Genomic DNA, 26590 nt, shown 5'->3' with positions numbered 1-26590 from the left:
AAAATATTTTTCAACATCAGGCATAATTTCAGGTTCTTGATATTAAGAGGTTTTGATGAATGAAGCCTCATCTGTTTAAGGAACCTCACATTTTTTATTTGTTGAATTACTCTTAGATTGATCATGTAATGTAACTTGTCTTATTCGTCCTGGTTATTGATCAAACAAAGTCAAAGTTCGTCCCTTTGGACCGACTAGCCCTCCTTTCTTGTTTGCATGTCTCCCGCTGCATCTGGACATTGAACCTCCCAAACAGGACGTTCCACAAACAGCTGAGCATGTCAAGAGGAGACATCTGTCTCCACATCTGTTTGCTTACATCAGTGCTCCACTCTTGTTGTGTTAGTGTGTGCGTGTGTGATTCCCCACCCTCAGCCCAGTGTGTGGCAGCGGCAAACTGTCTGTCTGGGGTTGCAGCAGGGCACTGCTGAATTGTCCGTGCTGTAATCTGCTGTGGACACTGACTTATCAGTCGCAATGTCCCACAGTAACTCCTCCCTCCTGCGAGCGATCCTCTTTGCTGCTGCTTGGTAATTGGGTGTCTGGACGTCTAGAGGTGTTTCCTCAGCCTCGTCACGCTCCAGATCGAATATCAATGGCGGGTCATGGAGCTGCTGCCTTCCTGTCGCACCGCCACACGCCTCAGCTGCACCTGTAAAACAAGGAGGTGTTTTCAAATAGTCATGTAAAAGCGGTCTATATTTGGTCAATCTGGGGATAAATTCCAAAAGGATTCTTCACCGATGTGTTCATAGAGGTCTCTAATAAGACAAATATAAAGATTTCAATTAAACTCGGGTAGGAAAATCTGTGACAGCTGCTGGAAGTTCGGGTACCTAGAACCTTATTGGTGAAAATTTTAAAATGTTTAATTCTGCCTTCTGCAGCTTGTGAGGGGTCAAACTAGGGGTTAAATTGGGAATTCTGAATTGATTGCAAACATTAATTTTGTACAAAAAACACTCTTTGATGGAAAAAACGGCCATGCCCACTTTTACACATTCATTCAAAAGCAGCTTTATTTGTTGATTCCAATATCTTGAATACTAGTTACAAAAAAAACTACAGTGGCTAAATCTACTGTTCAACTAAAAATGAAGGTGTGAAATACATAGTGTGTAAATACCTTGTACTTAGACATTTAAATGTATGCAGCTTGATGCTTCACTGACAGATTGAAGCTGCTACTAATCTGAGTTATGATCATAAAATATGCCTGTATAGACAACCACACATACAACTGTATTGGTACCGCCATGTTGACATAATGTCACGCACTCTGTTTATCATAGTGGCAGGGAAAAACAACACTCTGAATTACAGTAACAACAAGAGTGTACTGCAACGTGGCAAGTTTGTTTCTTGCACTGCAGAAACGTTTATTTTTACCTGTGATGTAGAAAGCTTTATATTTCCCCATCCGAACTGTCTGCAGGTCACCAAATCTCCCAGCAGTGCCACTGTTAGGATGGAGGAGAAACTACAAGAAAGAAGAGCAGAGATTATATAGTTCAAAATGACAATACAAAATAAAACATTTACATAAATCAGGTAAATAAAAAGAAGAGAGTACCTCATGACCCCCCTGATCACCATGCAGGAGAATATTTGTAGCGTCAATGCCATCATAGCATCTATCTGAAGGGGGAGTTGCTCCTGCCAGTGACAGAAGAGTTGGAAATATGTCCATACCACTGCAAGAGCGTCAAAAGAAGAACAAAGTTTTCGTCTAAACTTCAAAGTGCCTGCTTCAGATAACTCACAACAATCTGTGAAGTCGATTTGTGGAACAGTTTGAACACCACACTGAAGAAAAGCACAAACTTTATTTTGTAATGAAAGTGTACAAAATGAATATTATGAATACAGAGGAGGAACGGTTCTGCTAGCTCTGGGAATTTTCTGATTTATTAGCTGTTGAAAAGGAGATAAAGGGTTGCTACTCCTTTCTGAAAACGTTTGCTTTGTGTTGAATATTGCTGTAATTATTGCTGTTTAGGTTTACTTTTACTTTTTTCATTTCTTGCTTATTTATTTTTCTACTTTTATTTTAAAAAGATGTTCTAAATATAGATTTCAATCAGTCAAATTAGACAGGATGAGGGCAAGGGAAATCTCTTACGCCAACATATTAACCTTTAAAATCAGACTATGCAAATAAGGTCTTGTTTCCTCAAGCTTGTGCTAATGCTAAATTCCCACAGTAATAATGCTAACAAACTGATGTTGAGCAGTGTTAAGCATGCTAAATTTGCACATTGACACAAAGCATAGTATACATCTGTTTTGCATGTATTTTGTTTTAAACAATAAATCAATCATTAAAATAATGTAAATGTAAGAGATGTAAAGCCAGGGATTTACAATAATGAGTGCATTTTGTATTGAGAGGGGAGCCAGTGTGCATACTAACTCTCACGGCAATACATTCCAACAGTTGTCAAAATATTTCAGTGAAACCCAAATATGCAGGACAAATTGCGATATCTAAACGGTGATGGACCCATCACATCAAGTTGATGCTGGCTCCTTATAAACCCATATATTCTCTTTCAGCCTAAAGATCTATTTAGGAAAATGTATAGGATCTGAGGTAGTCTGTGTTGGTGAAATTTGAGTACCTGAGCAGGGAGGCGCTGGTGGTGTTTGCAGGGATCCTCCCAGGCCAATAAGCGACTGTTGGCACTCTGTGACCTCCCTCCCAGGTGGTGCGCTTCGCTGAGCCTCCACCTAAACCACAGACAAAACATGGCTTCAGGAATAAAATGATACATACCAACAATGTGTGAAGTAGCTCCAGTAAATTGTAAGTGATTCGACACATCAGTTCTTTTTATAAAGTACTTTTCTTTACCTCTGCTGGTCTGCCACTTCCCCATGAAAGGTCCAACACTTCCTGCATATTGGCACTTCTGCTCCCAAGGACCATTGTCACCTTAACACAAGACAGATACATAATACATACATCTCAGTGGTAACAACCACACTGGTATTGCCAATTTAAAGATGTTAAGTCATTCATTCATCTGACTGACCAGTGAACCAGATGAGAGTATTGTCTTTATCAGATTCATCAGAAGCGCTCTTTACAGCCCCCACCAGGCTGTCCATCTCTCGCAGGCTGGCACGATACACCCTGCTGCTGGTGGAGGAGGCGTACGGAGAGAGTGGAGGGGCTAGGGGAACGTGCATGTGAGCTAAGGCTAAGTACAGGAGATAGGGCTGGCCTCGCTCCCTGCAAAGATAATCAATGTTTGAAAACCATATTAGACAACTCAAAGAGATAGAAGCTTCATGCTTATTTTCTCTCGGGCAGCTTTCTTTCATTCCTGCTCAATGTAAATCAACCTCACTTATTATACCTGTTTTGTGGCTTGCAGCCTGCAACACTTCAAACATTTTCTGTTTCATTTTACAGGATTAAATGTTTTTCACTACAAAGTTGCTGAATATGAAAGTGCACACGTGGGCTTTTTGAGTAAACCATGCTGCCAACTCATATTTCTTTGAATGTGAACTTCCTAGACCACAGCATTAAGAGACTTTGTAATGGCTTCACTGAATCAAAGCCTGCATACTTCTAAATCTTGAAAGCACATGACTAGTAACTGCTGCACTAGTTCACATGACTCTGTGACATAGCATAAAGGCCAGCTTTTCACAGGGAGCTGCAAATATCAGGGATAACTGCCATCGTCCTGTGCCTTTAACAAACACACACACGCATTCAAAAAGGCTCCAAGTTCTGTCAGGAAATCCCTGAAAGTAGTATGAGAGGTAGAGCCTTGACAGTGCACCTCTTCAAGAGAACCATTTACCAAACTTATCACACAAAAAGAGAAGAATTTTTATTACGATGTTAGTGCCTACTTGATTCAGATTATCAGTTGGTAAAATGAGCTTTGATAAAATCTGGGCTCACTCCCTCAAGCATGAGCACCAAAAGTATGCATTTTGAGTATCTTAACTCCATTGATAGTACAGGGAACTCCATTTACCCTATTAGGTCAAATTATTCTTTCAGTTTGATTACCACCTACTACCTCTTCCCTCTAAAATTAAGTAGATATGCAACTTTTTGATTGAGAAACGTATGTATATTTGCATACATGACAGCACCATATACTGTATATTGTCAGTTGTGTCATGAGTTGCCTTTGTTTTTGTGATAGTTTTCTGTGTTATCCTTCTTAGATTTCTAGTTCATTTTGTAAATGTCTGAAGTCCCCCTTGTGTCTTGTGGTTCTTTGTCTAGTGTTGTATTTTTTGCGTTTTCCTAGTCTATCGTGCTTCCTGTTTTATTTTGTAGTTCTTGATCCCTGTGTGTCTGGTATAGTTTTACTTCCTGCTCTTGTGTGTTCCACACCTGTTGCTTATAATCCTGTGTAATTAGTTTATCTGTGTCCCCTCTCCTGGGTCGGTTCATTGTATGTGTATGCTATGTTGCGTAAGACCTGTTTTCTTGTGTTCTCAGTGTTCTCAGTTTGTTTCAACGTAAGTTTCTTTTTTTCTCGTTGTTTTGTTTATTTCTTTAGTTTATTAAAACCTCCTTCTTTATTCTGCACATGGGTTCTCCTCCTGCTTTCTTTGCCGTGACAAGTTGTGCAACAATTCAAAGATTCTTCACAACACAAAAGTCTCCTCAATCCTATTGCAATTAAGGTCCAAAATGAAAACGTTTTTTTCTTTATGACTGTGTTATTTTGTCCTGTTCAGCACACCACAGCTAGGCTGCTGCAGCGTCTTCTGCTTCCTGCTGCCGCCATGATGGAAAATATCAACTCCACACTTCTGGATAGCACATTTAACTTGATGAAATGAACATGTTGAATGTCTTCTCATAAAAACCTGTTTGTGTATGTTTTTAGTTTTATTGTACCTTGCATTGTGTATAATCCTGGTTGCAGCAGATTTGTATTGTTCTGTTAGTGTCCACAGGTCAAGCGGCTGCTCCACAATACTGCTGTTTTCAATCAAAGGGAGGCCCACTTTGGAGTAGCAGCCTCCATGTACACTTCTCTGTAATCTGGACCAGGAGAATACTAGAGTTTAACAACATGATTCTGCAGTTGTACAAGCAATATTTGCAAGAGTAAGTAAGAGTTGAGTGGTATTAGAAAAAATATGAGAAAACACAATAATAGTGTATGTAGTCAAAGTAGCAGAATTAGTATTAGCAGTAGTAGTAGCAACAGCAGTATACTAATAAATATAAAAATGAAGTCTAACTGTGTGTAAGTGTTCATTAATTGTAATGAAGGGTGAGTTAAGGGGGCCATGACAATTAATTAAGCTATACAAAAAAAGTGTTACAAATGATAAGTAAACAAGGTAAATTAAGGGGAAATAAAGGGTGTGTTAAGTGTGTAATGAAGTATTCAATAAAGAGTAAGATAAGGATGCAATTAAGTTGAAATGAATGGTTTGGGTGGAATAAAGGGTTCCTTAAAGGTGGAATAAAGATTGCAATGAAAATGTTAGTAAATGGTATAAAAGTGTGTGTTAAAGGGTTAACGTGTAAAAGAGGATTAATTAAGACCTAAAATTGGTTTATTAAGTGTTTAATTAAGGTTATGCTATAGGTTTAATAAAGAGTTATTTAATGGTGTAATAAAAGGTTAATTTAGGTTGTAATAAAGGCTTAGTTAAGGGTTATTTATTGAATTAAGGGTTAGTTAAAATTAACATGTTAGTAACCTCTACTATGTATTAACTATATTATTTAAGGAACCACACCTGATAACTTCCGGTCTAGATGAGTCACAGGGGGGGCACTGAGGCAGATCATATCCTGGATTGTCAGTGCAGCCCATGTCATTACTGTAGGGGACACCTAAGTAGTAGTCGAAACCTGCCCAAGAGAAAATAAACATGACGTGTGCATTCTGACTAGGAGCACATTCAACAATGGCAAATTGTTTGTTGCTGTTGTTGTTAAGAATTGATAAAGCCAAGCTGTCACTGTTTTCTTTCAAGATTTCTGAGGCAGGTACCAAACTCCCACATTAAACTATAATTGAACACTTTCAAATGTGAATGACGTTTTAATGTCGACTTTTGCCAAATTCACAGTGTAACTGTAATCTTGTGTTTAGTTTAGTTCAAAGTTATTTTATTGAAGATGACATGTATGACTTCAAACATCAGTGTTATTCACCAGGTGCCAGCTCCCTCACTCCACACCTTAAAACCAGTTTATGTGGTCTTTTACTACCATATGAAACCAGTCTTTCACTTGGTTTTATTTGTTTTTTATTGTGTCAATGCCAAATGGCATCTGACACAAAGGACTTTACTATGAAGGCTTGATGTATTTGACCTGAGCTTTATAACATCCCGCTGTGTTTGTTAAAACACTGCTGTGGCAACACCAGCTTCCCCCCTTGTAACTAGACATCAGACCTAGTCTCTGCAGAGGTGTGCAAGTGGTTTTTGCTTTGTAACAACTACTCAGGACTATAGCTGAGACCAAGGCTAAGTGCAGACTACGGGGGGAAACCTTGAACATTTTATGGCTTAAAGCTACTAAAAAACACTTTGGCATCTTGCCCCAGAAACTTGAAAATACAATTATCGCAGCTATTGTGACTGACATGCAGAGGGTGTTCAGGGAAAGAGGCAATAAATGGGAGGTAAAGGGGCTTGATTGCACTAGTAAACAAGAACCTGGGTGTTGAGTCAGCTGCAGGTGTAAGGTCAGGGGCAGGACTGTTGCCACATATAACACAGCTACAAACAGTTGTTTGCTGTGCTATCTGTTTCTTGCAGCAAGGCCGATCAGTTCCCTCATACACTTATTGTGGCCGGTGTGACCTAGAGAATGTCATCACAGCAGTGTAGACGCTATAGCACTGTAAACACCACAACACTGTAGACTACACAGCACTGTAGACGCTACAGCACTGTCTTTTTACACAGTCTCAAGGCTGGACTGTAATCTTTGAACAGGCTTTATTTGTTAACTGTACACATTTACAGTCTGTATATTTATATATATATATCGTATACACCTCATGTTACTATTTATTATATTGTAATTTTTCAACTGTAGTGAGGAGAGTTACTTGATGTTTCAGATCAATCTATTTAGCTGTTTAAAAAAGGTTGTGTTTGTGTCACCTCCCTGTCCTAAAGGTTACAGGGAGGTGACAAAAGCAAAGCATAGCAAACAGAGATTAGAGAAGGATTTATTTATGCTCCTGAAGTTTGATTCATACCTTCTAAAGAGGCAAAAAAAAAAACATACTATAGACCTACTATAACTGTTCCTCAAATCTGGTCGGGTAGCATGTTTCGTAGGAGCTGAATTTATATTTTAGGCTCAGAGTTTGATATTTAGGTTTAATTAAAACTCACCACCCCTTCCTGATTTTTACTGATTAAGTTAACTTGTCACTTGGCTACCTGACTTACCTGGCTGTGTAAAATACTTGACTCTGATTTGTCAAAACCTCATACCAACCATGATTCATTCTCAATAGCATATGAGACGCTAGGGACAACCTGATCACACATGTCATATCAAATCAATCCATGTACAAGAGTCTGGCACATTTCACCTCTGCTCGGTAACACTAGAGGAACATGTTTGTATCTGTTAGCATTGTAAATCAGTAGGCTTAACAACACAGAGGGTGTAATGTCAGATCCTGTCCTATTATCCAGACAATAGCAGCAGAGCTGGTGAGTGAATCTCTAAGTTGCTGATCACTGTAAAGTAACTCAAACCACAAGCAGAAGTGATAAAAGTAACAGTTTTAAAAGTTGTGACATTTTCCAAATATGATTAAAGGTGTATCAACTGTAAAGCTCCAAGTAACTGGAGAGTTGAATGAGGAGAGAAATGTCAACATACATTTTCCTGCACACATCCTGTTCACCTTGTATAATGTTACGTACGGTATAATAGAAATGTTCAATTCGATGAAATTCATTAAATAAGCAGGTTGAAGTTTTATGTTCATTCAACCCACAAGGATGATAAGGATGTGCTGCCATGGAAGCATTACCAACTGTGGAATTAGAGTGACTATTTTTTTTAAGTTGTATACATAAATTGTTTCTACATCAGTGGAATCATCTTGAAACACATTTTTGGGTCTGCTTGTTCGTATCCTTAGTTAGTAGCCAGATAACAAACGAGTTGATGTATAGTGAATGGGTGGTTATGCAAATTAGAATCCCAACAGAATCAGCAGTACCCTGATACCCAGGGGCGTGTCCAGAACTTTTTGACCGGGGTGGCCCAACTGAGGCTCTCACATAGGCAGGGGTGACCAGTGCATTTACAAATAAATAACGTTTACCGTTTCTGTCTTCACAAGTAGGCCAATTAAACAGTTGTTATATTCCTTTTGATTTAAAAAAAAAAACATGACAAAGTGGCATAAATCTTCTAAGCTTAATTATTTAAGGACTAACAAAAGATGTTTTTTCAAAGTCACATTTGAGGGCACTAATAAAGAAATCTACTGTCAGCCTTTTAATTCATCCCAAATTATAGATTTTAATAGAAACCCCAACTCTGATAAGGCAAACAGCCAATCATAGTTTAGGATTTTGGGGTGCCCCCTGGGGTGGCCAATTGGATTTCAAGGGGTGCCAGTGCCACCCTTGGCCACCCCTCTGGACACGCCACTTCTGATACCAAGCAGAAAGATCTTGTCTCACACTATCAGGATTCTAATTCACATAACTACCTACACACTATATGTGTTTCCTTACTTTGGCATCTATTGACCATTCCCATTCATACCCAATCATGCAGAGGCTATTTTGCTCTCATGCCATCCTCAAATTGGGTAGTTAAACTGCTCTTCTAATGTCATACTGCTGTCTTCCAGGTTGTTTGTTGTGAAAATCTGGAGTGTCTCAGAAATTATCAGGAAATTATCTCTGAATTGCTCGTCAACCGCGAACAGTGAACAGTAGAAACCTGGAGGAAATTCTGGCCATATTTAAAGTTAAGCTGTTAGACTAGTGGTGTTAAATGACACAAAAAACAGTGTTTGTTCCCTGTAACATTAAATCATATAGGACCTTGTTAAATGCTATCATTAACATTTGTCTTTAGGTAGCCAACCGGTGATAAAATACGCAGTTTTACTTTGGAATATGGCTGATGTCGCTTAATATGACCAACCTAACATGCCAACAAATTCAAATGCTATCATCAAGTTTAACCAGGAACAAAGCACTGGAACATTACACTGATGTTTGAAGGCCCCACTCTGAGAGTGATGTAATAATACATGACTATGGTGAATGGGTTTTACAGGATGTCAAGCTCCCTCTTACCTCTGTTAGTTGGACTGTATAGTCCATTGTGACCTAGATGCCATTTCCCAATCATGGCAGTAAAATATCCTGCCTTCTGCAGCAGCTGGGGGAAGGTGACTTCAGACAGCGGCATGCCAGCCACTGAGCCCACAGCAAAGTTATGAGTCACCCCATTTCTGAGGCCGTAGCGGCCTGTCAGGATGGCAGCACGGGACGGAGAGCAGGTCGAGGCAGGAGAATGGAAATCTGTCAATCTGGGGAAAGCACAGGTAGAACACTTTCATTGATAAATAAAACTTTAAATACTTTTAAATAATAAAGTTTTCTACTGAACTCCTCAAAGACAAAGGAAATGATAGTAGATTTCCTAAGATCCAGGCTCAAGGGATGCCAACCTACAAATATCTAGGTGTACACCTGGACAACAAGTTGGACTGGACCTCAAAACAGATGCACTCTTCCGGAAGGGGCAGAGCCGCCTCTTTTTCTTAAGGAGGCTCAGATCCTTAGACATCTGCAGTAAGATGCTGCAGATGTTTTATCAGTCTGTGGTGGCAAGTGTGTTATTCTATGACCTGACATGGTCATTTTAAAGTCTTCAGAGATGGATTCCAAAACAGCAATGTTGTACTGGTATTGAGATGTCCACATATGTGTGTGTTGTGATGACACCTACACCCTTTATAAGACGGCCTTTGGAGACAGAGGACAGGCAACTTTCATCTGGCCCAGTCGTCCTCCCAGCAGTCGCGATGCTTGTTACTGATACTGATGCTATTTGTTGTAATTAAACATATTGCAATATGAGCAAGCCAGTGTCACGGAGTTCATTCTGCATCTGCACATCACGGGCTGTTAAGACACAGCAGTGGACAGATGCACACAGAATAAGCTGGAGTCCATTCTAAATTACACAGATTATCCACTTCACAACTTCTTTGTGGACCAGAGAAACTGCAGCAGTGGATGGCTCATCTATCTGCACTGCAGGACTGAGAGACACAGAAAATCATTCATCCCTGCAGCCATTAGGCTTCATAACTGTCTAGCCAATGGGAGATGAGCTGACAGACACCTGAATTACTTGTTTTATGTGATTTTTATAATTGTATCTGCCAGGCACCTGAATTTCCCTTGGGGGATTCATAAAGTACATTCTATTCTATTCTATTTACCTTTGTGAATACCACAGAGAGGGAGTATGGAAATTATAATTTAGAGGATTAGGTAACAGTTTATATGACACTGAATTTATTATTAAATTACAGATCATGTAGTATATAACTGATAATAAATGTTCTACCTGAGTCCCTGCTCAGCCATCAGGTTCAGGTAAGGTGTGTGATTTGCTTTCCTTTCAGGCTGGTTAGCATCCAGGTCATGCCAGCCTATATCATCTGCCAGTATAATGATGAAATTTGGCTTTTTACTGGTTTGATCAACATTTCCTTCTTGCTTGTGCAGGGTGTGGAGCAGTAGACCACACATCAGCATCCCAGACAGAAGGAGCCAGGTGAAAGCTTCCACCATTCTGGGTCAAAATCTGCAAAGGGAAAACATGGATTTCATAACATAAATAACATAAATATATTATTACATATACTGTGAGCATAACTGTATCTACAATATTTACAAAGTATAGAGGATATCATGTAAAAATATGCTTATTTGAAAATGAGATACATGCATTATAATAAGATACATGCATTATGCTGCAAAACCAATTTTCTCAATATTTTAGATGCACACTGTACTTCTTTGAGATATGGAAACACAACTCTGCTATCTAAATTCACTACTAGAAATGAATAAAAAAGAAAAAAGAAAGAGATAAAAAAAGTGTAAAATCAGATTAAGACCCTGAGTGCCAACCAAACTCAGAGCAAAACCATAATCTAAAAATCTAAAATCTTAAAAGAGGCACCAACCAAAATGCTTGACATGTTTCCCAACAACCTGTTTGTTTGAAGGCCAAATATAGAGCAGTTGAAAAAATCTGCTGAGCCTGGTGAGGGCTCCTGATTGGTCTAAAGATGCCTGCATTTCCAAGTCTCTCTGTCATTTACCTTGTCAGTATATCAAGCTAAACATGTACATAATCCCATGACTGATCATTCTTGACCCAAATAAAATAGAGCTGTCCTTATCAAATGTTTCTAACCTCAGTACAGTTGAGACCGAGCAGATCCACAACCTCTGTGGCAATTATGTTTGGAAAACAAACATGCTTGACAGGTGCAATCTGACAGTTTGTCTGAGGACATATTTGTGTTAAGAAAGAATGTAACTACTCTGTCTTTGTTATGATGGTGGTATATTTAGACGTTGGAAGGTTCAGCAGTAAAAAAAAAGGTGAACAGGCACACCTCTACCAGTGCAGAAAAAAACAAAGTAATGTCACAGTGTACTCACATTGTTTATTGTGAAACTGCATTAATCCATAGGTTGATCAGTTTAAATGTGTATATATATTTTTATTAATTTTTCAAAGTGGACATCAACAACAACAAAAAAAACAGAAACTAGAAAGACATAAAAACAACAACAAAAAAACAACAACAACAACACACATCAGTACAAGACAAAGAAGATAAAAGACGAAAAAGACAGAACACCAAAACAATCCACAAGATACAAACAAAACAAGACAAGAAGACAATAACCCGACAGCCCCCAGATCAAGACTCACAACCAGACAGCAACACCCTATAGCACATGCCGCTCAAGTAGCAAAACACACACTGGCAAAGAGGTAAACATATACAAGGCATCGTGCCACAAGCCCTTCCCAAAGAGGGCTAACGGCAACCCGCCAAAACAGCAAAAGGGGATGGGAAAATGCAATTCTTATTTATAAAATAGGGTTCAGATTGAGAGGTACTCCGCCTTTTTGTAACAAATCTGTAATTTCATTGGGTAGATAAACTAAGACTGGTTGCCAAGTTTAAAAAAAATATCTGTTGTTCCCTTTTAACTTTGAGGAGAGGCTCTCCATTGGTATAACCTTGTATACTTCTCTGTACCACTGTGTCACTGTTGGTGGTTTTTCCTTGATCCACTGAAACAAAATACACCTTCTTGCTAGTAGAAACAATTTCATTAGAAGGGTGTATTGTGATTGATTAAGATCTAGACCATCTTGTGGAAATCCCAACAGAAACAATGCAGGTTCAAGTTTAATTTTTTTGTTTAAGATTGTATGTACCTCTTTTCTAACGTTTTTCCAGAACCGTGCTATTATAGGGCACTGCCATATTAGGTGAAAGTAAGTTCCCACCTCCTTCTGACATTTCTTGCAGAGTGGAGATATATTAGAGCTACATTTATTTAGAAATTGAGGTGTACGTTGAATCCTATGGAGGATTCGGTACTGGCTTTCCTTTAGACGATTACATGTAAAGATTTTATTTGACATTGAGAATAACTTTGACCACTCTTTATGACTTGGTTGGATTTTGAGGTCCTTCTCCCACGTGCTGGTGATTTTATCAATGCTATATTGGTCAAGTGATTGCAACTTCTGATAAAAAAGAGCAATAAACTTTTTAGAAATATTTAGAGTTAGTAAGAATGTATCAAAAGGGCTCCTGATGTATTTATCATTTGGAAACTTGCAAGTTGTTAAAATAAGGTTTCTAATCTGCAAATATGCGAAAAAATTTGAGGAGGATATTCCAAATTTGTCCTGAAGCTGCTGGAAGGACATAATTGCTTCTGCTTCAAACAAGTCTCCAATTGTTTTAACACCCTTTTCAAACCATTTTTTAAAAACACATGTACCTTGTCCAGGTGGAAAGTGATTGTTATTAATTATTGGTTCAAGGGATGATGTGACGTTCTTATGGCCAATCAGTTTTGAAATGTCGTGCCAAGTTTTAATTGTGTTGAATGTGATTACATTTTTTTTAATATCTGTTGGGAGCGGAACATTACTAGATAAGAAACACAGTAGTGAGTGTGGATGACAGCACCAGGAGTCGGTATGAGGTGTTTTGGCTTCCAGGAAGTTATGTATCCAGCTGTAAATTGTTTGAGCATGACAAGCCCAGTTGTAATACAGAAGGTTTGGCATTGCTATACCCCCTCTGTCTATGGGTAATTGTAATGTTTTCATTCTTACTCTTGCTTTCCTCCCATGCCACAAAAATCTAGAAATTAATTTTTCGATATCACCAATGGTGGTTTTTGTAATGCGGAGAGGGAGCATTTGCATTGGATAAAGAAGCCTTGGTAGTATGTTCATCTTTATCAGGCTTGCTCTGCCCATCCAAGATAAAGGTAGATCCATCCAACGGCTTAAATCTGTTTTCATTCCTGTGACAATATTTGCAAAATTTTCTTTGTAGAGATGATTAAGATTTGCAGATACTCTAACTCCGAGGTAAGTAATGCCAGATGGTGACCACTTGAATGGGAAGTCAGCAGGTTGGTTGAAGGACCCTAATGGGAGGGCTTCAGACTTCTCAAAGTTAATTTTGTAGCCTGAGATTTTAGAAAATTGATTTATCACCGAGAGGATCGCTGGGATTGAAGATTCAGGTTTTTTAACAAAAAGTAAAATATCATCCGCATAGAGCGCAATTCTGTGGTCCACTCCTGCCAGCTCAACTCCATTAATTTCCTTATGGTTCCTAATCATTTCTGCCAGGGGTTCAAGAGCAAGAGCAAAGAGAAGGGGTGAAAGGGGGCAGCCTTGGCGCGTCCCTCTCTGAAGATAGAGGGGGTCTGAACAGCGTCCATTGACAAGAACCTTGGCCGTAGGTGACTTATATAGTATTTTCAGCCAATTGATAAATGTGTCCCCTAAGTTAAATCTCTTCATCACATCAAATAAGTACTCCCATTCTACCCTATCAAATGCCTTGTCTGCGTCTAATGAAATGGTGAGAATTTTGGTTCCGGTGGAGTGGGCATACTGAATAATATTTAACAACCTTCTCATATTTGTGTTAGTGTCTGTTAAGAATAAACCCGGTTTGATTAGGATTGATCAGATCTGGGATGAATCTCTCTAACCTGGCTGCAAGAACTTTTGCTAGAATTTTACAGTCAACTCCTATGAGAGTGATAGGCCTATATGATGAACAGTTCTCAGGTTTTTTTTTTTTTTTTTCAATATTAAAGATATGTGGGCCATATTAAGAGTAGGTGGGAGACAACCATTTTGGAATGACTCTGAGAACATATTTGTTAAAGGTTCTACCAGGTAGTTAACAAATTCCTTATAAAACTCTGAACTAAACCCATCAGGTCCTGGCGATTTTCCGCTTTGTAGGTTCCCAATAGCTTCACGTACTTCCCATTCAGTAATAGGAGAGCATAGGGTTGCTCTTGCATCATCCGCCAGAGTTGGTAGCGCTATTTTGTCAAAAAATTCATTGTTCAGGGTAGGATTATATATGCATTCGGATCTGTAAAGATTGTCGTAAAAGTCTTTCATAATTTCTATAATAGATTTGGTTTCAAAGTGTCTTTTACCATCTTTATCAATAAGTGAAGGTATTATATTGTTTTCCTTTTGGCCTTTAACTAAACGCGCTAGTAGTCTTCCTGGTTTGTTGCCATACTCAAAAAATGTGTGTTTTGCGTAAAAAATTGCCTTTTCTGCTTTTTGGGTAATGAGCTGGTCAAGGGATGAGCGGGCAGTTTCTAGTTTCTCTTGTGTTTTCTTAGTAGGTGAAGATTTAAATTCCATTTCAAGTGTATTTATTATATCTTGAAGTTCAGACTGTGCATTTAAGTTTTTTTTCCTCTTGGTAGATGCAAATGAAATAATTACTCCCCTCACATAAGCTTTGGCACTTTCCCACAGAATTGATGCGGATGTATCTGGAGTGAGGTTTGCTGAAAAAAAGATGTCCAACTGTTCGTTCATATATGATATGAATGAGGTGTCAGCAAGCAAAAGAGGATTTATGCGCCAGTGTCTAGACTGGGGGTCGTGATGTGGGGGGGATAATTCTAAGCTAACTGAGGAGTGATCTAAATGAACGCATGACTTAATCCTGCATAGCTGTATACGATCTAAAATAGGTCTTGAAACAAATAAATAATCTATTCTTGAGAGACAATTGTGTGGGTGTGAGAAAAATGTGTAGTCCCTTTCTTTGGGGTTAATAGTCCTCCATGTATCCAACAATCCTAATTCAGAGCATAATCAGTTGAAATGTGAAAGACTCCACAGTAGAGAGTCAAAAGACTTTTAGGTAATATAGTTTGTCAACTTAGAAACATCAAGGACTTCCATTACAGTTTGTCACCATTAAAGCTACTACAACATCCTGGGACAGCCTCTGCACTCTTCAGACCATGACCTCAAACAAGTCTGCCCCCAACAGTGTAGTGGGGGAGTCTACAAACGAAATATTGACAGAGAACTGGCTGGATCCAGATCTGTTTAACCCTTCACAACCCCACCCCCTCCATGCCCCCGGGACTCATGAATGCGAGCCTCTATGAGACAGGGCATGGTAGTATGTGTCTTTGCGTGTGAGCGTCTGGACGAGTCCGTGATCAGTTTCAGGACCTCCACGAGCGGGAGTATGTTTGTAAAGTTCAGGGCGAGCGGGGAGAGCGTCTGATCGGCCAACTAGCGACACAGGTGAGACAGACTGCACACACACACACGCACTGCTTTGTTAGACGACTTAGTTTAACTTATTAAAGCCGTCGCACACAGCATGATGACGATATATCTACTTAGCCTCGAATTAAACACCTTGCTCGAACAGGTACTTACAGAGTGTGTGTTGCAGTCATTAAAGTCACATTGTCCAATGTTCACGAGCCACTGCCTGACCGGGTGCGTTGCGTCAGCCGCACGAGGACGGACAGATGGTCCGTACTCTTAATGAGAACACCCCCTCCAAAAACCTGAATGAAAAAAAAAAAAAAAATACAGTCCTGTTTTAAATAAACTGAACAAGAACATACAATCATGGTGAGGGTTAATTGCGTTTTATAAGTGATACACATATAGAAATTATTTAAAAACATTGTGTAGATGATTTGGACAACAACAGGACAAGCAGTGATTTCATACTCTTTACTTAAAATCAGAGCCGGCCCTTACCGACTTGGTGCCCTTGGTAAGATTTTAACTGGTGCCCCTTGTATTATAACCAACTCCAATAATCACATCACATATACATTGAAAGAAAACTGACATCCAGCTTTATGTTTTACATGTACCAATAAAGTATATCTTATGTTTCCTTTGTTTTAAAATAAAATGAACTCTAAAAGAACATTATTAAAATGGTAATAACACTGATATTTAGCAGGAAAATAATTATACCATTTCAAAATGCATAATGTAATAGTAGTAGAATGTATTCAGTCATTATATAACACAATCATTTTCACAGCATAGCCACTTTAAACAAAGCAACAGTAATGTATTAAGTGATGACTGAAAAGGCAGAAGCAAAATGCTTATTTAAAGCTTAGCCTACATTTTCTATCTAATTAAGCTAACAGCTTCCAAAGTGTAAAGAAAACAACAAAAATAAATAAATCATGAACACTTGAAGACTTCAAAAACTGATTTGCAAACCCTTACTTTTAAAACCAAAAGTGAATCACAAGCTTTTAAATTTTTACCGGCATCATTCCGCAATTTAATCCAAAATTAAATTAGATAAAACAATATTGCTTTTCCTATTATCTTCAAATTTTCCTCCTCAGTCATTTAGCGGCGCCTCCTATGGATGGCCAGCACCCCTAGCATGTGCCTATGCTATGGGCCGGCCCTGCATAAAATACTGTTTTTATTTCCTGCTGATGTGAAAACATCTGTGAGAAGTTTCCATTATAATTGGATCACACTTTCTCTAATAAGAGTAGCTTTAAAATGTTTTTTGTTGCTGGATTCTCAAAAGGTAAAAACAAATGTAGAAAAACTGGAATAATTATGAAGGAACATACATTTTGAGTATATCAAAACAGTTTGCAAGTCAGTATATATTTTTTTATAAGTATGTCTTAATTAATCTAATACATTGAACTGAACTGTTAAGTTCAGATTGTGACTTTTCTCAGTTGCTGCCCTGATTTTTTTTTTTGTATTTTAAAAACTAGATCAAATTTTGACACAGCTGTTTTATACAGGGTAGAGTTTGCTTGTTGGAAGAAGGTAGCTGACTTTTGTCACTTTAATACAGTATCCTAATGTATTCAAATGTGCTGATTAGGTGTTACTATTCATCTGTATTTGTCAACGGCAGTTATTCTATCAGTGGATGTACACACCAAAAATCTAAGGGGAATTCTTTTGTTTCTGATCCAATTTGCTTGAGTGAAAGTCAAGGACTGTATTTTTGTGGGCATGTAATGGTCTTATTTGTTCTAATCAATAGCATTGGGTACTTATTCTTTGCCAACATTGTAATATCACCTGTCAAAATATATGACATATAAAGATGCTAGTTAAAGCATGAGTTCCAAACAGGTGTGTGTAATGATTGTGCTCCTGTAATTATATACAATACAATGTATTTAGTACATTTAAATTGTCAGTCATATTGATGAATAGAATAGAGGTAAACAAGAATAACAACCCTTGTCTCACAAAAAATGCACTCTCCTCTTAATGGTATGGTTAATACAAATTACAAAACTCTATCCATCCATTGAACTTATTTAATTTGTATTATATCATTTAAAACAAAGAACTTTCTTGCTTTTTATAAAATGTTTTTATTAGTTTTTTTGTCATGCATATTCCAGCTGCATTCTAAATGTGTCCTACCATAAGAGGTGGGCAACATACACATGTTTCCCCATGCATGGCTCTTTGTGTCATAACTTAATACCATGTAAAACATGTTGGATCTTATTTTGGACCTAAAAAAACGTCATAGGATCAATGTAGTATGCAACCAACACATCAATAGTAAGCTGTTGTTAGCTACTCAGTTATGAGCAATTTAATTTGATAACATTAAACAGTAAAACCAACCACTATGTCCGTCACTAAATTTGTCTCTCCTTTACAGGCCATGGCACTATTTCGAGTGAAAAGAAAAGGGCTGCGTTGCTTGGGGCCCAATGTGTACCCAGAGGCCCCTGATGGAGGCTGGGGGTGGGTGGTTGCCTTCGCCTTCTTCATGGTGGGAGTTTTCACCTATGGCACCATCAAAATCTTTGGCATCTTTCTCCAGAAGCTGATGGAGGAGTTTGAAGAGAGCAACAGTCGGGTCTCTTGGATTGTTTCAATCTGTGTGTTTGTCATGACCTTCAATGGTGAGTACAGCTGAGGAGTTCTAGTAAAGTTCAGTACAGACTGAAGTGAGAATGAATGTTCAGTAATACTGTACATTCTGCCCTTAACAACTGTTCTCCATTTGTCATCAGCTCCCCTCTCTACTGTGATGACTAACCGCTTTGGGTTCCAGCTTGTTGTTATGTTGGGAGGATTCCTTATTTCTCTTGGTACTATTGCCACCAGCTTTACCTCCTCCATCACCCAAATGTACATCACCTATGGAGTAGTTGCAGGTTTTGTATTTCTTCCTTTTCCCCCTTCCTCTATGTTCAGTCACTCATTTTGTGTCAGTTCAGACACAACATTAAAGAGCACTTAAAATGTTTTTTTTTTTTAAGCATTACTACTATTTCATAAACTGAGCTTTTCCACTACAGGTATTGGCTACTGTCTGACCTTCCTGCCAACTGTGACTATCCTTTCCCAGTACTTTAACCGCAGACGGTCTCTGGTCACAGCTGTGGCTTCCACTGGAGAGGCCCTGGCAATTTTTGTCCTGGCACCAGGTATGTAAGAGGTTCCATTGCTTGTGTATATGTACACTATTGGAAATGGCAATGGTTTGTTTGGAGTTAAAAAAAAACCATGTTGTCCCTTTCGACACACTGTAGTTAAGCCACCCCAAGCATCTTCTTGCTTCCTGCTGATGTGGTGACGGAATATAACTCAACCACTATGCTTTTGAATAGCACATTTCACCAAAAAAACCCCAAAGATAGCTCAGTTGACAAGTGAAAAGTAAAATGCACTTTAAGTTAAACAGAATAAAAAAATCCCTCAAGCACTTAAAGCTTGATCTAACACATATGAGCTAAGCATGCAGATGCAGCAAACTAGACTGCAATTACTTTACATTGTCAATATGGACTTAAAACTGTTCTGACATGCAAAATAATGGAATTTTAAATATGTGTTTAAAAATGGGATCAACTGTGAGTAACACTTGAAATTCAGCGATTAAACACATTTAAAGAAATTAATCTAGTGTCCAGGAAAGATCCCTGAAATTGTATTATTAATGATTATCATAAACAATCAAAAAAATGACTATAGCTAACAACATATAATACCTGCTAACAAGCATTTAATGTGTAGTTGTCAAATGCTATTAAAAAATCTCCCCGCTCTATTGCAAAAATATTCAGTGAACTGTGGTAAAAAAGCCACAAAATAAAAAGTTTATTCATTTATTTTATGAACAATACACAGTCTAGTTAAAAGCTGTTCTGCAAACTGTCTCTGAAATAAAACTGTTTTTGTATGACATGTTTTCAATGAGATTTACTAATGAACCAATGACATGGTACATGATACGCAGACAGGTGTTGAGAAAGACAGATGCATGTTTCGTTTCCTCATAGACTTGTTGACATTACTGAAATATACGACATTGCCAGTCTTATTCTCTATTATGGAGCTGTATGCACCACCGAAAGCTATATTTTTGATGTAGTCTTTATACAAGTCAGATCTGATGCAGCTCACTTTTCAAATTATGATCAAGCCTTATTGATGAACAATTACCTCCTCTTGTCCTTCAGCCTTTTCAGCACTGAGGGACCATGTTGGCTGGCGAAAAACCATGGTAGTGATGGGAGGCCTTCAGGGAACCATCATCATCTTTGGTGCTCTTCTCCGGCCAATTGTTATCAAACCCAGAGAGGACCTTAAAGCAGAGACCGACACATCATCCCAAAAGGAACTGGAAGCCCTCAGTACTCAGGAGAATGTAGAGGGCACAAACCCAGAGAACAATACCTCACATGAACAAACTACCTCCAAAAGTCAGGACAATGACCTCATCAGAGGCTCTGTGAGCACCGGGGACTCTAGTGTCCAGCCTCTAAAGGATGCAGAACACAGCAGTCCAGAGGAGAAGAGTTTACTGGCCAAAGAAGACGCATCAGTGGAAAACAACTGCCATGATGCAGAGAAACAGTTGGTAAATGATGAAAAGAAACCGGGTGATCAAAAGGTATCTTTAAAGAAGACAAAACTTCTGGATTTTTCAGTCCTCAGAGAGTGCAGCTTTATTTTCTATTCTCTGTTTGGACTGTTTGTCACGCTTGGCTTCTTTGCCCCTCAACTCTACATCATTGAGCTGAGTGTGACTCGAGGCGTGGAGCGGGACCGTGCCACCTACATGCTCTCTACCATGGCCGTGGCTGAAATCTTTGGCCGATTAAGCATCGGATGGATCCTGACACGGGAGCGTCTCAGGGCGCATAAGCTATATGTACTTCTGGTGTGTGTCATTTTATTGACTGCTGATCTGGTTGGATTTACCTTGGTTAAAGAGTACTATGGCCTGGCTGTGTGCTGTGCAATTTATGGGTTCTTTTTGGGAACTCTAACAAGCACACACATCCCCATGCTGGCTGAGGATGATGTGGTGGGCATAGAGAGGATGTCTTCGGCTGCTGGTGTTTATGTATTCATTCAAAGCTTTGCTGGGCTGGCTGGACCCCCTCTCGGAGGTGAGATTATCTGTATTCAAGTTTACTATAAGTACTAGCCATGGTTAAATACCAAATTCATTATCTGAAATATAGGGGTGATGTTTGATTTAGATTTAGCATTTCATTGATTGTACATAGGTAAAATTGAATTTAGAATATAATCCAAACAAAAAGATTAAGAGCAAGACAGGAAGAGAGAATCACAAACTGAGACATTTGAGGTCTAGTGAGGATAAAAGTCTTATTCATGTAATAAAAGTCAGATATTAAATCTTGAAGATGGTCAAATTTGGTGAGGCAGATGCAGATAGTCCAACTATTTGGCCCATAGTATGGGCTTTCTATGAACCATTTGCCATCCCCAGTATGAAAGAACCCTAATGATGTCACTGAGACATCATCAGTCTTATTTTCTAAGCCTGACTTACAGTGTTTTAATAATCTTCCTGTGTCCCCCAGGTATGCTGGTGGACATGACTCAGAACTATGGATCAGCCTTCTACTCCTGTGCAGCTGGCATGGGAATCGGCGCCCTGTTTCTGGGTTTGGTAAAACCTGCTAAGAAAGGATTACTATGTAGAAGGTACTCAAAATGCCCTGAAGACAAACATGAAGGAAACAAGGAATCGGAGGAGCAGGATGCAGCACAAACATCAGACAGAAGACCTGACAGTTTAGAGGATTGCACTGAAGTAGACAAGATCTCGATCCACCAACAAGAAGGGGCCACAAAAGATGACCCGAAGGTTATAAGCTTTGCTTGAGCATATCACACAGTATAAGGGTCAAAATGTATTTAAACACTACTACTGGAAAGTAGTAGTATGGCATTAATTCCCTTAAAAGAAAGACCAACATTAAGTGTTTCTAATATGCATTGAGAGAAACCATGAGAAGTTATAGGTCACAATATGTTGAAGAAATTGTGCCTTACATATCTAACGTACCAAACAGTCCGTCAAGAGTCAGTGTTATAAAATTAATACATTCGAAGCTTTAATTGAGAACATTCTTTACTCTAGTCTTGTTTGTAGGAGCAGTAGTGAGATGTTGGGGGGTGAATATGGATATGTTCTTTATTGACCACAAGTGATCCACTGTCAACAGAGCTGCTTTGGTTTTAGCTATTCCAGAATATAACACTGACACTTGATCAACTAATTACCTTCTGGGCATCAATACTGTAATGATCAGCAGAAACTATGATGCAAATGTAGCCGCAAGAACTACAAATCACACAAATGATGTAACACATGTTACAGAAATTAGAAGCTCAGGTGATCACACGTGATTGAAAGTATATTTTTTTCATGAAGCTTTTGTTATACAGACAGTGCATTATTCTTTGTTATCAGATGTCAGACTCAAACTATTTTTGTAATAAAAATATTCAATCACAATTAAAAGAGTGACATGAACCTTTAAAAGAGTGCCATGCGTTTTTTTTTTTATAATCCTCAAGATTAAGGCAACTTTTCAACTGCTCTTGTATTTGCAGTTTATCATTTCATTCAAATTAGGACAAAGATTTTATGTCTCATTAAAAACACTCATAGGCATCATACTGCAATGAAAACATTTCACCTTCCATATTAAAATATATCTTGTGTTCCTGATACTTCTTTCACTCAGACAAAAAAAAGTAACTTTACTGTCCAGTTTTTGCTGGTAACACGGTTTGTCTGAAGTGCTTTTGACTGACATGTTAAAGCTACTGTGAAAAACTTTGTGTGTGTTGTTATGGTGCCCCCTATATGGACACACTAGTACCTGTTATATATCTGTTGATTTTGTCCTTTACATGTATAAGCAGATTATTATTTTTTAACTCATCCTGCTTTTTTTTAAACTGTGAAATATACCTACCGTGGATCTCTGCTATTGAAAATGTTAAAGGCAGCATGCAGTCACTCAGCTTTCTGACATCTACCCCCACCAGTGGTTAATAGTTAATTAATAACCATGATATAGAAATTCTGAAACTTATTACTGTTTGCTTGTGTAGATTATATTGAGACATTTATGTGAATTTAAGTCTGCTCCACAACCAGCGAGAAACTCCTCACAGGAGCTTTAAACAGATACTACTCAATATAAATATGATACTCCCTCCAAAAGGGATCTCCTCTCCCATAGGAGTGCCCATTACCACTCTGATTAAAACACAAGTAGTTTATAAACAAACGTGGGTTTGTCTTTTTGAGGAAAGAAACAAATACTGAAATCCCATTATAACCCAGGCTTATTCCTGTAGTTCATGTACTTTGCAGTATGTCTAAGCATCTGCGTAGCCACAATTTGGATGTGTGAAAAGTTTCAGTTGGTTTGGGAAAGAGGGGCACAGACTGACAGGATGTTTGACTCTGATTCTCCTCCATCCACTGCAGTAAGGCCTGTTAAACACAAAAGACCCAAACATTAATGCATGTGACTGTTTCTGCCCCTTTGGCAAACTTATGTGCTTATAATATATATATTTAAACCATTATAATAATAAATGACTTTGAGGGTTAGGGTTAGGGTTAGGGTTAATACTTACAACAGCTACCTCTAATGAACTGTAATCTCTTTTAAGTATTTACATTTTGTATCTGTGATTCTTACTTAACTTAATTTTGCAAGGAACTCCAAAGAAGAAGTTGGGGAATGATGTGGGTACAGTTAAGGTAAAGTTACAATCTATTGTGGTGAAACAGTGTGGTCTGGTGTGAAATATGTCAGTCAATATGTTTTAGCTGCAAACATTAAAAATGAACTGCCAGTGAACTCTCAACAGGCAGTTGAGAATGTTCTCCGTGTGTTGTATGGGTGTTTCTAGAAAGTGGGTTGTAATAAGCAGGATTACTTTGGCATGTGTGACTGCACTCACTGACCCAGGACCATGTGAGGGAACAAATCAAGTATTTCATTCATAAAAGTTTGTCATGATGCTTTTTTTCATTGACCTTACTATACTTGTACTGTTTTTTTTTTTTTAAGTCTTGCATTTTAATACACAAATAATACATTTTGCTGAGCCATCACAATAATAAACCTTCCTCAGATCATTTTCTTTTTACCTGGTATCTTTCAGCTATTTTGAAGCCGATTGCGACTTGTATCTTACGAAGGCAGACAGGACAGAAATCCAGGGGTCGCCGATCAGACTCCTCAAGGTGGTTGGAGCCCTGCATGACACAGTTTAACCACTGGCAATGTTGTATGCCAAACATGTGGCCAATTTCATGGGTCATGGTCTGAAAAAAAACAATAGTGTTTTCTGATAACAAATATAGGCAAACACAGAAAAAACAACCAGCAGTATTGAATTTTTTCTTTTTCTAATCAGTAGTATTGACACAAGCTCTTTGGCAAGACCAGTCAAAGGTTCATGGTACAAAAAGTTAGCAATCAAAGGAGCAGATTTGTAATAGACCTTGCAGGATCGAAGGAGCAGAGTGCTGCTGATGGGGGGAGTGTAGTAGTCATCAAACACAGAGTAGTCCCCCTGCTTTGGCTGAAGTTGTTTCTGCAGCCTACCGGCGTAACTTCTACTGTAGAAGTTGTCATCATACCTGGCAAAGCTGAAAACACCCATTCCTGAAGACAAAATGGAGCAACCTTGACTAAACAGCCAATGCAATTTCAAGAATTCTATATAAATCACTTTTGTACCATCTAGTGGAAGCTCAACCATACTGCATGCTACAGATTGCATAAAATACTGATCGAACCAATATTTACTTTACCGTCTACTTTTGTAGCTTTTTCAGGAGATAGGAAGGTACTTCAACAGCAAAATTACAATATGTTGAGATACTTAGCAAAGGCTGTGTGGTTAAATCTCACCCATACTGAGAGAAGCCTCCCCAAAGACAAAGTTCCAGGAGTCCTTGGGGTAAAGGTCAATCATGGTCAGTCCGACAATACAGAAAGCATCTTTGGGTTTCCTTTCCTCCAGGAATCGAAGCAGGTCACCTACAAGCCAAGAGAAAACAACTACTAAGCAATATTGTGCATTTTCAAAGCAACATTCGTAACGTTGACCCTTCATTCTCATATATTTCTACATGAAAAGTGGCTAAGACATCCCAACAGATGAGGAGGGGGCAGAACTAACTTACGGGTACGGATCTGAATGTTGTGTGAGTTACTGTTAATCCTGAAAGAACATCTGGTTTCAGCCACAGTAACTGCTGGCAGCAGCTTGACAGAGAGCCCATAGAAGAACACCTGGCAGTAGTCTCTGAGCCACTCCACGTACTGGTCTGTCTGAGAGCCTACCTCCCCAAACGAACCTATGAGAAAAATAGTGTAGAGGTTTGAACGTTGCCTTAACATTTTTTGGTTATTCTGTTTCATAACTGTGTTAACATTTTTGTTTTCATTTTGAGTGTTGATGGGTAATGGTATACTGGGTTGTTATTGAGGATAAGTATAAACACACCAGAGGCTGTACCTTCACTTAACACAGAGAGCCTCACCTATGGTTTGAATATAAATAGTATGGAGGCTTGCATCAGGAGTTTTGCGGTAAAGGTCTCTGTAGAAGCTCTCAAAGTCTTGAGGCTCTTCGGGATGAGCAGGGATCCAGTCAGAGTCAGAGTGCACAGTAATGGGCTGGAAAAGGGAACCTGGCTGCCCTGAGTGGAATCCCTCCTCTAGAAGATGCCGCTCATTCTTAGTGTACTTGTTATAAAGTGTAACCAAGTCCTGACGATTAGAGATCAAAGCTGTTTGCAGGGTCTCCACAGAGTGCTGGATCACCTTCATCTGGAAGAGAGACACATAGTAGATATAGATTTGGTCAAGTTAAAATATACAAAACACTCTGTTACAGAGGTTTGTTGTTCTTTGTTACAGATTAGGCACCGGCCCCTATGGTTACCTATGGGTGAAATGTATTTAAAGAAGCTGTATGAATTAATATTCTGAAGACTTATTGTGTTTTGGTTGTATTTAAGGTAGGTCATTAACACCTTTCTTACAGCTAATTAGGAGGCCCTGACCCTTGCCTGAAATGCCTGTTATTACATAATGTTTTATTCATATTTTTACCATTCCTTATATATATTCTATATGTATTTAATTTATATACAAATGTTTATTTTATTTCATTTTATTTATTTATTTATTATAAAAAATGTCTTTATATAAATGGTAATTAATGTAGAAAATGTGTGTTAAGTGGTGAAAAACCAAAATAAACAGTTAAAAAAAATTATAATAACAAAGCTACTCAGAAAAAAAACAATAAATAAAGTCCTGTGAACATGGAAATATTGTTTTTGTGTAGCTGTACATAATGGCATGCAGATGACCGTACAGTAGGGATATTAGTAGATTGACTGACCTGCCTGGACAGACACTTGCTGACTGACAGTCTAATAGTGCTTAAAAAAATGTATCTACTTATTTTAGCATTTTACGAAGTATATAACTTACCTCGCAACACGTATGTTAGATTAAAAGAAAATAATTTCATCGAAACTCCACAAGAATTCCTCCTGTCATAAAAAAATACTTTTTTTTGTGGAGAGAAAATCTTTAAACTGAGTATAAGGACTGCCACTGACAAGTTGTTCACCATTGTGTTGATACCGGAAAC

The 26590-nt window shown here is 38.5% G+C and overlaps 3 protein-coding genes across 4 annotated transcripts; 1 reads left to right on the top strand and 2 right to left on the bottom strand.

Moving 5' to 3' along the window:
* Positions 1–74: 74 nt before the first annotated feature.
* Positions 75–21961, bottom strand: arsg (arylsulfatase G). The gene is made up of 12 exons (XM_034707414.1): positions 20069–21961; positions 16019–16152; positions 10583–10822; positions 9298–9533; positions 5737–5851; positions 4880–5026; positions 3036–3235; positions 2855–2935; positions 2622–2730; positions 1574–1694; positions 1390–1480; positions 75–652 (listed from the first exon to the last, which is right to left on the bottom strand). Exons 3-12 carry the CDS (start codon positions 10807–10809, stop codon positions 372–374), a joined length of 1608 nt encoding a protein of 535 aa, XP_034563305.1. The 5' UTR covers positions 10810–10822; positions 16019–16152; positions 20069–21961; the 3' UTR covers positions 75–371.
* LOC117829750 (monocarboxylate transporter 7-like) lies at positions 15657–22444 on the top strand. The gene is made up of 6 exons (XM_034707412.1): positions 15657–15880; positions 18276–18522; positions 18634–18777; positions 18922–19050; positions 20086–21021; positions 21463–22444. The coding sequence occupies exons 2-6, from the start codon at positions 18279–18281 to the stop codon at positions 21765–21767; spliced, it is 1758 nt and encodes a 585-aa protein (XP_034563303.1). The 5' UTR covers positions 15657–15880; positions 18276–18278; the 3' UTR covers positions 21768–22444.
* Positions 22054–26590, bottom strand: LOC117829754 (archaemetzincin-2). 2 transcript variants are annotated; one of them, XM_034707416.1, is made up of 7 exons: positions 26428–26590; positions 25467–25755; positions 25107–25280; positions 24832–24960; positions 24419–24582; positions 24063–24239; positions 22054–23396 (listed from the first exon to the last, which is right to left on the bottom strand). In XM_034707416.1, the coding sequence occupies exons 2-7, from the start codon at positions 25753–25755 to the stop codon at positions 23259–23261; spliced, it is 1071 nt and encodes a 356-aa protein (XP_034563307.1). In that variant the 5' UTR covers positions 26428–26590; the 3' UTR covers positions 22054–23258. The 2 variants fall into 2 exon arrangements, with proteins under 2 accessions (XP_034563307.1, XP_034563308.1); XM_034707417.1 differs by lacking the exon at positions 26428–26590 and adding an exon at positions 26336–26415 and having other exon boundaries at positions 22062–23396.

The sequence above is a fragment of the Notolabrus celidotus genome, chromosome 18, assembly GCF_009762535.1.
Source record: "Notolabrus celidotus isolate fNotCel1 chromosome 18, fNotCel1.pri, whole genome shotgun sequence".
Taxonomy (NCBI): Eukaryota; Metazoa; Chordata; class Actinopteri; order Labriformes; family Labridae; genus Notolabrus; species Notolabrus celidotus.
The sequence above is the reverse complement of the archived record's forward strand: the minus strand, read 5'-3'. Positions and strand labels throughout refer to the sequence as shown.

Coding starts and splice junctions, on each gene's coding strand:
- arsg (XM_034707414.1), bottom strand. CDS start 10,809: ATGGTGGAAGCTTTCACCTGGCTCCTTCTGTCTGGGATGCTGATGTGT. Junction 2,936..3,035: donor TACTCTCATCTGGTTCACTG/GTCAGTCAGATG, acceptor TCTTGTGTTAAG/GTGACAATGGTCCTTGGGAG. Junction 653..1,389: donor TAAAGCTTTCTACATCACAG/GTAAAAATAAAC, acceptor CTTGTTTTACAG/GTGCAGCTGAGGCGTGTGGC.
- LOC117829750 (XM_034707412.1), top strand. CDS start 18,279: ATGGCACTATTTCGAGTGAAAAGAAAAGGGCTGCGTTGCTTGGGGCCC. Junction 18,523..18,633: donor GTTTGTCATGACCTTCAATG/GTGAGTACAGCT, acceptor ATTTGTCATCAG/CTCCCCTCTCTACTGTGATG. Junction 19,051..20,085: donor AATTTTTGTCCTGGCACCAG/GTATGTAAGAGG, acceptor CTTGTCCTTCAG/CCTTTTCAGCACTGAGGGAC.
- LOC117829754 (XM_034707416.1), bottom strand. CDS start 25,755: ATGAAGGTGATCCAGCACTCTGTGGAGACCCTGCAAACAGCTTTGATC. Junction 24,961..25,106: donor CAACATTCAGATCCGTACCC/GTAAGTTAGTTC, acceptor CTTGGCTTGTAG/GTGACCTGCTTCGATTCCTG. Junction 24,240..24,418: donor TGCTCCTTCGATCCTGCAAG/GTCTATTACAAA, acceptor GTTTTTTTTCAG/ACCATGACCCATGAAATTGG.